Raw genomic sequence first — 12063 nt, 5'->3', positions numbered from 1 at the left:
TCAGTTCAGGAAGCAATGTGAAGTTCAATCTGCACATTGAACAAGGGTTTGGAGGTCACGGAGGTTGATTGGTGTTCATAAACCATACAGTGTTTGGCTTCAATCAGTGCAGGTTCACGTCCTTCATTTAACTGTGGCCACATGTTTGTTTTTGTAATAGAATAGAAGAAATATATTTGTCTATTTAAATTCTATGCTGCTTTGTCAAAATTTGTCATTTTTAAGAGAAACATTTTGTACCATAGCTTTGGTTTTTATTGTCCAATACCCTCAATAACCCTGAAGCATGATGAGTGTGCTGATTTCATAATGAGTGGCAGTAACTCTTCATTAAATACTTGCTTTCCAGGGACCTAAATAACATAAATGGGATCAATCCAATCTTCTGACAGGATAAAGCTGCTTGATAATTGCAAATGGGAATCCAAGCCACCCTATAATTGGTTGGTGTGTGTGTGTGTGTGTGTGTGTGTGTGTGTGTGTGTGTGTGTGTGTGTGTGTGTGTGTGTGAGAGAGAGAGAGAGAGAGACTGAAATCTGAATGCTTGGAGGAACCTGTGTGCCAGTGTCTCTGCCACATGATTTTTTTTTTTACACCAAACTCTAAGTAAAAACGTGTATCAACTGTTGATCAAATTTGACATCATCACTCCTGTGAACACACAGTGTTTTACAAAATTGCTGTAAAACACTTTTAGATCTAGTTCACACCAGCACTTATAAGTGTGTTAGCTCAAAAGCCGTTTGTTTTAATGAAAAAGCAGGAATGGCTAGCTGACAGTGATTATACAGGAACTAATGGTAGAAATATGTCTTTTGAATAAACTATAAAATGATGGTCCTGCTTAGACCATAGACTTCAATTTGGGAAGATGTCCTAAACAAGCTTTCACATATTTCATAATCTTGGATTAAAAATTAAAAATGTAATAAATCACTTTGTTTGCAAGAAAGAGATTAGCTACTTGGGCAAATTGGCAGTTTCCACTTGTCTTAATACTTTCATTGTAGTGACTATGCCCCTAAACGTGTTCTCGTCTGATAGAGGAACTAGTTGCTCTCACAAAAAAGTCTTAGCATTAGATGGTCAGGTCCCATTGGTACAAAAACCATAGTGCATAGATTAAAGAGCTGGTATGATAGAAATTTTTTTAAAAAGACTTTTGAATGAACCTGATTTAAGTTTCCATTTTTTGGAATGGCATGCGAAGACCTTTTAGATACAAAACAATCTGCAATAGCACACTTGTGACGTCTTGCTTTGCTCGTCATCTCTTTTTATACTATAGAGGTTAGTACCCTCCGTACACTCTTAGTGTAGGGTAGATTTATCCATGTGCATCTGATTTGATGGTTAGGTGCAATATCCCAACATGGCCGGTTTCAACACCACTCACACTTATTATTCATTAAATCCTATTAAGTCCTCATTAAGTCCTATTTTGATTGTCCAGGGTGTGAGTAATCAGTTTCAACCAATCAGAGAAGGTGCTCATAAATAATGTATATTTTATGTTAATAACTTCTGAAGTGGCCTGATGGAGGACAGAGCTGGCTTGTTTGTAAAGATTTAGAGAACTAAAGAGCATTGGGTGAATGAAATGTTACAGATATTTTAAATATAGATATTTTTTATATATACATATATATATACATATATATATATATATGAACGGTATATACATAAATGGTCAAAATTACCACAATACCAGGTTTTGTAAAAGCCTCAGACTCAGACTTATTATTTCAGCTATGGCTCCATGTGATGGTCTAAAGCCTTGAGGCTCTTTGTCATCCACTAACCTGCTGGAGCTTCTCTCCATGTGACCATCTGCAGACAGTACCTCTGTTCATGTATACAGTAGCCCTTTGTCTGCAGAGCTGTATGTGTATGGTGTTATGTAACTGACATGACTTTTGTTGTGTTTCTCAGCAATTTTCACCTTTTCTTTGGGAAATGAAGCAATAATTAGAAATGAAGACACAGATGTGGTTTGCATTTTGTCTTGATTAAATCTGTTACATGATACATTGGGAAAACAATGACCCTGGCAATCAGGCAAAATAATAAACACTGCAAAGATGGAGTGTGTTGCTGTATGAACTGTTGGTTATCACAGCACTGGGATCATTGGGGTTATTTTAAGGTGACAAGTGGAGCACAGTGTATGATTTGGGGTTGGGGAAACAGATACAGAGAGAGAGTTGTCCTTACCATACCTCTGTACTTGATCTGTACTCTATCCTGGGTGACCTGGGTGAACTGTAAGTCTGCCTCCCCCTATCTGGGTCAACCCATCAACCCCATGCCACATTCTGCCCTGGTCTGCCTTTCAGAGTATTCTACTACTCAGACTGCACTCACGTGTGGAATAGTGAGGCAGAGTGGATGGGGATTACCTTTCTTGTGAGTAGAACAGGTGGGTAAGAACAGGCTCAACAATTTGTCTTCAGCATATAATTTATTTGAATTGTGTTCAAACTGCACTGCTCTTCCATTTTGCTCTTTTATGTGTTTGAAAGGACAGGAAACAAAGTACTTCATGCAGAGAGCTTTAACCTTTTGGTGATTGTGTGTGTGTGTGTAATTCATTTCAGTTTGATTGTGTAGGAAAATTTGTTGTTTGTTGTGTTGGATCTAAAATGCTTCTTCACTCCCTGAGATGGTTTGGTGTCATGAATCATCACTTATGCACAGCTGGGTAGTTTGCCCCATTTTGCATCTACAAAGTGAATGTAAATTGAATTTACAAGGATAGCTCAAAACACTAGAATGAACTCGTGTAACACTGATAAAACATGCATCGTTCACATGGATCCAGTAAAAAAGACAACACAATCTGGATATTAGAGTCAGCAAAATAACCTGCACCTGCCATATTAATGATGGTTCGATGGTACTGGATCTTTATTTTGGGAAGACAAATAATATGGTCCAGTGCACAGAACTTTATAGACAGTATTTAGTTTTTCTTATGTTATAACAGATGCTGTAGCTGAACCACAGAGTCTATCTCACTAGGGAGCAGCTGGGGTACTGTACATCTTAGCAGCACCAGCAGCTATGAGAGCTGTGACCACATGGTTCACCCAACCCGCAGCCCCTGAGGGGATCTAAAGTACAGTATCCCACACAACGTCCTGATGTTCATCGAGATCAGCATTATCCATCCATCCATCCATTTTCTATACCCGCTTATTCCTTAACCAGGGTCATGGGGATCTGCTGGAGCCTATCCCAGCTCTCTTACGGGGGGGAAGGCAGATCAGCATCATAGAAAGATAAATTCTTGCACATCTATGACTAACGATGATAATATTGGTGTTTAGAGCTGCCATATCATTATGACCACCTGCCTTATGCTGTGTACACAGGAGTATGCAGCTCACTGTGCATCTTCAGTGAATCTGTTTGACTCCATAGTTATACTGTCAGGAAGAAAACACATTCAGTGAAAAAACATGTAAAAGGAGAGAAAACTGTCATGAGGAGTTAAGAGACAGATTCAACAGCTGCCCCACTCTAGTTGTGATATCACTTGTTTCTCTTCATATAGACCAATGTACAGTATTTCTCATTTCAACCATTTTGGCAAAGATTCAAACAAAATTGAATTTCTTTGAAAAGGATGAATTCAATTTAAACGTTTCATCAGTGAGCCTGGGTGCCCATCACCCTGTCATCCGGTCACACAACCTTTGTTTAGTACTAACCACTGCAAAGTGGGAACACCCAAAAAGACCTGCAGTTTGGGAGATGTTCTGACCCAGTCGTCACACCATGACAATTTGACCTGGTCGGATTCAACACCTCAACTTTGAGGACTGTTTAAGCACTTTGTGCCTAATATACCCCACAAACTGAGAGGTGCCATTGTAGCAGGATAATCAGGGTTATTCACTTTACCAGTCATTGGTCATAATGTTATAGCTTATCAGTGTATATGCTTGTCTGACAAATTGGTTAATATTTTATATCTGGTTTTGCCACTTGTTCATGACACATGAAGACTGGTAATCAGATTGACAACATGGCAGTGGACAACTTGTCTAAGGGGCTTTTATCTGGAAGACGTGACTGGTCCTGTCATGCTGTGTCAGGCCACCAGCTGTGGGGGTCTGGCCAACATCCAGTGTGACACCACCCGTGGTGTTTTGTCATCTCTGCTCCATGACCAAAGAAAGTAAATGTGGCGGACAGGTATTTTCACAACACATGATCCTCAAAATTGCAAAATTGCAGTGGTGGTTAGAGGCCCAGCAGTTTGAGACTGAGACTGGTTAAGTATGATGAGGTTGGCCAGTTAAGTGATAAATCTCACTGTATCTGAGAAGTTGTTAAAATCTCCCTCGAGATTGGAGGTGCCTCCTACTGCGAAAAGCCACAGGACATGATAACAGTGTCAAGCAGAACAAGAGTTTATTAATCTTTCCCTAAATAAAGCAGACATAGTACTTACTTGAGATCTAAAGGGAGAGACTGTGGCTCAGGAGTTAAGAGAAGATCAACCATGAACCAAAGGGTTGGATGTTTGATCCTTGGCTTCACAAGTCTACATGTTGAAGTGTCCCTGGGCAAGACACTGAACCCCAAGTTGCCCCTATTGCTGTTCCATTGGTGTATGGTTGTGTGCATGAATGGGCAAAATACTGCAAAAGTGCTATACAAGTATAAGACTATTTAAAATGTTGTGCTGTTAGCTAAATGTCTGCTTTATTGGAAACAGAAAATGCACCACTGTTTAAGATGCACAATGCACAGAGGACATTGTGTGCTAACCTGACAGAATCTCGAAAGGAATCTGCCCAATGGCGAACCATTCTCTGTCTAATGAGGGAATTACAGAGGAGCCAATAGTGACGAGCATTCATGGATGTCATGAGTCGGGAAATACCATTGGATTAAAACAGACCACAAAAAGAAACACTGTTTTTTCATGGTCATTCTGAAGTGTTTTTTTAAACTTGCCCTGTTTTGTTAACTCTGGTGATAAACACTTGATTTTGACATTTAAAGTGCCTTCTGGTTATTTGGGACCAGCTGCTTTATGAAAACAGGTGTTTGATTCAATCCTGGTGCTTGATTCAATCAAAAACCAGGCTTTCCCCTGTGCTGTTTCTGCTTGGTGCTTCCTCAACAGAAAGGGCACTTCAGGTCAGTTTGTAAATCCCTTCTTTCTTTGGCCACATCAGGGCTGGAATAAACCACTTCTGCCTAAATCCATGTCAAAAGTGCTTGCCTTTTCACTATTTTCTCAGTAGCTCAAAATGTTATGTACATATAAATGTTATATACATGATAGACTCTTGAAATAACTTCTGGAAAAAAAAAAATGAGATTAAACCTGTTGAGCATCTCATCATCCACACCTATCGGTGGCTTCATTCATAAACACAAAATCTGCAGCTCTAATACAGTCATAGCTTCTTTTTAAGGCTCCCTTTGTTTTAATTCTTGTCTTAGAATATTATTAATACCATTCAAGTGAATTTCCACCATCACAGTTATTTTGTGTACATTTTGTCACATTTCTGTGAGCACATCTATGAGCTGCCACCCTAAGACTGTTGGACTGAATGCCTCGATAATCCGATTTAGAGTCTTTGTGTGTCATAGTGATAGCTCGGAGATATTTTGAGTGACTTCTACAAGACCTTGCTAAATGCCCCAACACACAGAACCAGACACACATTATGTCCTCTCATTCATCAAGGGCTCATCTTTATTCAAGACTTTCAAATTTGCTGGCCCAATTATTCATTCCTGAATGATGTATGAGCAGTGATGGCGCGCTAATAATGAAATAAAAAAAATGTTTTCTTGAAAAGAGAAGGGTGTAAAAAGCTACTATAAGGTTTAATTGCACAAGGCAAAGAACAACAAAAAGTGCCAGGTCGTAGCAACATCACTGAATGTGTATGAAGTTCATCAGCTTTTTTGGGTTGTAAAAGATGAGGCAGTACGTGCAGTGCTCCAACAAAGTGGAATAAATGTGAGGCGAATGTGCTAAACCTTTAATATCCTTGCATCATTGATATTGCTGTGTTGGTCACAGAAGTGCATGATGAAAATAGCTCACCAAGTAAACAGAAACAGTTCAGCAAGAAAATTGTTTTGTTCTTGGAAATTCAGAGTAGCTAGATGGAAATAAATACTAATAGAGATATAAATAGAGATACTAATACAGTACATGTCACATCACACATGCATCAAAAAATAGAAATATTGTATTACATAACTGGCTGTGGTTAGGGCTACTACATGATTAGTACTATAGGTGTGGCCTGGCAGTTAATGTTAAAATGCATTGCTTATACTGAGATCACAGCATCTCAGGTTTAATTCCAACTAAAGATCTGTGTTGCATGACACTCCTGTATTCCTCTCACACAGGCCCTACCCAAACCAAAGGCACTTACTGTACTTTGGGGACCTGCATGTCTTTGGATTGTAGGAGGACATCAGTGTACCTAGAGAAAACCCACACAGAAGGAGAACATGCAAACGCCACATGGCGAGGCCCCTGGTCCAACAGGGCGAAGCCAGAACCTTCTTGTTCTGCTAAGCACTGCACTACTATGCTGCCCTTGACTATACGTGCAATGTCATTATAATTTACATATTTTTGACATATTGAAATGTCTGTATATTCCTAGGGTGGTTTTTCACATTAATATACTACATTTAAATGAGGGTGAATGGTGCTAAAGTACTAAAGGACTTTACGTTTTTCTCTGCACAATCATTCTAACCTAAAAAAACTTTCCTGATAAGGGAGGCAATTAGATTTGACTTTTGACCCATAGGTAATGAGTTGCCTACTTCATTAGTGCAGTCATGACCTAATAACACAAAGTTTGGAGGATTCTGTATCGTGAACTGTATTTCACCCATGAAATCTGGAATTAAATTCTCTTCACTGTTCAAATATAATGAATATAATTAGAACTTGTGTCCTCCTTTTCAAGAAAGAGGCACCATATTTATGCTTTATCAGTGTAACTGCTGGCAGACAGTTGTCTATGTAGGTTTGACTTTAAGGGATATTTTGCTACCAATAATCTGATACGATAAAGTCTAAAATTTAAAAGTACTTTCAGTGATTTCCTGAGGTTTGAATAGTTTTTTTAATGAGAGACTTCTGAAAAACAAAGACGTGTAGAGAGTTGTTTTTCTAGTATTGGAAAGTGGAATGTGCACAGATTAATCATCAGTTTCCAAATACAATGAGTTACCACAAATATATGTTATATATATATATATATGTATCACAGTGAGTTGTCTTGGGAAGTGGGCAATAAGGACCAGTGATAAATTTAACTGTAATGCAGATCAGTCTGGAGGACAGACAGCAGTCTCATGCTGTTCCTTTGAGTGCAGAGAGACAGGAGACTTCTGGGGTTGGAGGAACAATAAATGCAGCAAAATGTGAAGCCTTGTATAGGTATAGTGACAGTCTGTAGTCCCATGGAAAGATTATACAGCCTCAGTCAGTGTAATGTAATGTACATCTTTTGTTGGCTTAGACTTCATTTCTTGGGGTAATGGACAATTAGGGAAATAAATCGTATAACTGCTGAATCTTGAGGCCAGTGTTTATGTTGGTGTCTCGGGGGGGGGGGGGTCAGTGTTATGAGGCAAAAGTTCAGGGAGAGCTGATTAGGGTAAATAATGTTTTAGTTATTTTATTGGATAATAGGAATCAAGTATGACCTGCTTGATGAATTTTTACCTGATAAGGAGAGGAAATATTTGTGAATGGAGAAGAGCCAAGAGGCACAGCTTAAATAATTAACTAAATGTAATCAATGAACGAGTTGAAGCAAGAGATTTAAGAATAACACAGTCTCTATAACTGCACTTACGCTAAGCTCAATATCAAATCACAGCTCCTCCATATCAGTGCAGTTCCTTCAGGGCAAGAAAGTGACAGTCCTTGTACGACCCAGTAGAGCCAGGTCTTAAATCCCTTTGGAAAATCTGTGGAAAGACCAGTATGGTAGTTCACAGAAGCTTCACTTTCAGCTTGATTGAGCCCGAATTGTGTTCTAAAAAACTGGACAAAATTGTGGTTTAAATGATTCAGAGGTTGCAGTTTGGTACAGGCTCAAAGGTGTAATTACTACCGAAGTGAAAATAGTGACTGAAAATGAAATTGGATGTGCTGACAATATTTCCATTAAAGTATTTCCCCAAAAATTCTGTAAACTTAATTTTTTGTGATTGTTACTCATAAAATATTACCCATTTTCAGATTATGCAGCATGACCCCATCGCAGGGTTTAAGTAGAAGGGGGTAGGTTAGATAATGTCCGCCCTCCATGTGTGATCCAGGATCAGACCAGGGTGCAGCCTTGCCTTATATGGAAGCCTCGGCTGCCCTCAACAGGTGTGTTAATGCTGGATAGGGCCGTGAGTGACTCATTTGGTGGTTGTTTTATGTTTAGTGGAATTATTTGTCTGAAAGCAAAGAGCACAGATGTTTGTGTGAGTGTATAAGAATGAGTTGACTGTAGAACTGTCTAGAGGTCTATAAATATCGATCATTATCTATCTATATAAAGACAATTGAATGATTATTCCCCAAAATTATGTAATTGCCTTGAGGGTGGGGCTTAACATTTATAGGCACTGGCCACCAATGCTTGCGAGGGCAGAGTGGTGAGAAAAAGCAGGAGGGGAGAACTTTTGTTGTTGTTGTTGGTTGTGCTTGAAATTGCTTCTCTTTTGTTTAGGTTTTGTTTTTTGCCATTTCTTTGTGGTGGATTCTGCAGTGGAACTTTTGTTTCCTTGCATTTTTTGTAAATAAAACACCCCCGTTTTTTGTGACTCAAGACATCATCTTCCAAGAGCTCAGTTAACCTATGTTTAGCTGACACACAGCAACAGTATAAAATCTGTCTGGATACCATCTAAATGCACTGTGCCTTTTTAGCTTGCCAGTCTGTGTCAAAATTCCTTGTCAGCTTCAGAGACAAAATTGCTCAGATGGGCTTCACTTGTACCTAAATCCTAACAGAAATTGGTTGAAAGTGTGGGACTGCAGAAATGGAAAAATGGCCACAGCACCAGACCATATCTCTCCCCAAGCTAAATGAAAACTCAAAGTGATGCGTCAATCACAGGACTAGTCACAGTGAAAGAGTGAGTGAGTCCAACAGGCAAAAGAGCCTGATGCCTTTAGACCTTTCATGACATAACCTTGTCAAGGTCGAGGCTGTTAATACTGAGTGACTAAAGTTTAAATAAATAAGTCTGTCATCACAGAAACAAGTGTCTTAAAGTCATTCATTAGTGACTTGTTCTAACTTTAACTGTAACTAAATCATCCCTAACCTTCAGCTGTACCCAGAAAATACAATGGTTGGCTTTGTAACTGGGTATTTTCGCTACAATATGATTTAGACAAGTCTCCACCTCACACAGATGCTTTATACCTATACTCACCCTCAGTAACATGAAACATTTTCTTACTACAACCTTTAAAATGTTCAATTCTGAAGTTCCTTTCAGTGTTTTCGCATCTTCTTTTCATTTTCTTGCTGAGTCCCCAAAATGTGTTAACAGATTTATTTCCCACCACCATTTGTAATACAAACCCACACACACCCAGGCACATACATAAATACAGTAAAGCTCTAGCAGTCATGGGATCTTGTGATAACACCAGGTGCACCTAATTTCCTATAGAGGGCAGCTGAATGACAGATATAAAAGGACAAAACCTAATTAACGGCCACATGTGATCACTGGCAGTAGAATGGTTGGTATGTTCCACAGAAGATAACAGGCTACCCAGCGATCAGTGCTGTACTCCTCAGGTGACACCGACTGGTCTCGCTGAAGTGTGTCTGATACTGGCAGACCAAACAACCAGAGCACAGATGAAATTGAATCTTGCACTGCAGTGATTGTAAAGTTATATTCACTACAATGCATTTAGTTCACCCATCTGACATGCAGTAAATTCATCTTACTATCTGTGACAGGCTGTTGTCACATCGCCAAAACTAAATTCAGGCTTGTCAAGAGGACCCGTGATATGGAGCTTACAGTTATACATGAAACACACCTTTGCCTTTCATTATTCACCAGAAAACAGAAGGTGACAATTGAATGCAAGTTGAAGCTCACACATGTCAAACCATCAGAGGAAAGTACCACATGTGTTTATGCCTTTACAGCAACATACACATATGCACAAAACATACACAAACAATAAATTTGCAGATGCATTCTCTCTCTCATCCAACATTGAGGTGCTTTCACTGTGGCTTATCTATCAATGTTTCTGAAGGGCTGTGCTGGTGCTTTTGTATGTTTTTGCATTTTTGTAAATCAAGTACACTTAAATTACTTGCAAGTATTTTCCAGAACATTATATAGTTGTGGCTTTTCAGAGAGATCCTCCATCATTTCTTTTAAATGCGAGTGCAGTATTAAAATGAAAGGCCTTCATGTGCATCTAGATTTTCACATGGAACATTTTCAGTGTGATAGTTTGTCAAAGATGTTACTGTTTTTTAGATAATGCAGTTACAGCCTTCTTCATTACTCAATTTGGGATTTTCTGGCTCGAGTTAAGGGTAAATATAACATTGATACCTAGGTGATTTCACTACTGCCTTTCTGATGATGTTCATGTTTCTGTGTCCTTTTATGTAATATTTGTTTTATATTTTTTTGTACTATAACATCGACCAGACAGGAAGGTAAGTGAGAGATGCTAAGCCAGGTAAAACAGTGGTACATTAGCTTACTATTTCAGGCAGATAATTCCATAATGTCTCTGAATGAACAATTTGACAGTCTCTCGGCACAATGACTCACACTCTCTCTATCTTGTTCATTTGGATGACCAATTTGTTCTGCTTCTACTGTCAGTGACCCATGTGTCCTCACTTGTTTCTCCTGTGGGTGTGTGTTTGTGTGTGTCTGTTGTCTGTAGGGAACATCTTTGTGGTGAGCCTGGCAGTTGCAGACCTTGTGGTGGCCATCTACCCATATCCTCTGGTCCTCACATCCATCTTCCACAATGGCTGGAACCTGGGCTACGTCCACTGCCAGATCAGTGGCTTCCTCATGGGTGTCAGCGTCATCGGCTCCATCTTCAACATCACCGGCATTGCCATCAATCGATACTGTTATATCTGTCACAGCCTCAAGTATGATAAACTGTACAGCGACAAAAACTCTGTCTGCTATGTAGTATTAATCTGGGCACTGACTGTAGTGGCCATTGTGCCCAACCTGTTTGTGGGTTCACTGCAGTATGACCCACGAGTTTATTCCTGCACCTTTGAGCAGTCGGCCAGCTCAGCATACACTATCGCAGTGGTTTTCTTTCATTTTATTTTACCCATTATGATTGTCACCTACTGCTACCTGCGCATCTGGATATTGGTCATTCAGGTGAGAAGACGGGTCAAACCAGACAATCGGCCCAAGCTAACACCACATGATGTTAGAAACTTTGTCACCATGTTTGTGGTGTTTGTGCTCTTTGCTGTTTGCTGGGCACCGCTCAACTTCATCGGTCTGGCCGTGGCAATCAAACCACAGGTTGTGATTCCCCTTATCCCTGAGTGGTTGTTTGTGGCCAGCTACTTCATGGCCTACTTCAACAGCTGCCTTAATGCCATCGTGTATGGTGTGCTGAACCAGAACTTCCGGCGTGAGTACAAACGTATTGTAGTTTCAGTGTGCACGGCGCGCATCTTCTTCCAGGACAGCTCAAATGATGCAGGGGAGAGGCTCAAGAGTAAACCATCACCACTCATGACCAACAACAACCAGTTCAAGGTGGACTCTGTCTGATACAGAATTTAGAGGAATACTGAGCAGAAATGAACAGATATGTGGCTGAGAGTTAAAAAAAAAAAATACTTAGTGCGAAAAATACCAAATATAAATATAAACAAGCTTCTATCCTCTGAGCTGTTCACAGACTCCCATACGGTGCTATCTGACCTCTGAAGTATCAACAGGGGTGCATATTATCTTTGTCTTTTATCAGGCACTTTTGTTTGACTTTGCAGTACCTGTAGTACAGTAAATATATAA

The 12063-nt window shown here is 39.7% G+C and overlaps 1 protein-coding gene across 1 annotated transcript in view; it reads left to right on the top strand.

Moving 5' to 3' along the window:
* The window catches only part of mtnr1aa (melatonin receptor 1A a), a 30172-nt gene extending 18355 nt beyond the window's left edge, over nucleotides 1-11817 (top strand). Inside the window, exon 2 of the mRNA XM_026303559.1 lies at nucleotides 10949-11817. Coding sequence (XP_026159344.1) covers nucleotides 10949-11817 — 869 coding nt within the window. The remainder of the gene's footprint in view (nucleotides 1-10948) is intronic.
* The last annotated feature ends 246 nt before the right edge of the window (nucleotides 11818-12063 follow it).

Source organism: Mastacembelus armatus, chromosome 1 (genome assembly GCF_900324485.2).
Source record: "Mastacembelus armatus chromosome 1, fMasArm1.2, whole genome shotgun sequence".
Taxonomy (NCBI): Eukaryota; Metazoa; Chordata; class Actinopteri; order Synbranchiformes; family Mastacembelidae; genus Mastacembelus; species Mastacembelus armatus.
Note: the sequence above shows the minus strand (reverse complement) of the source record. Positions and strands in the feature narration are given on the sequence as shown.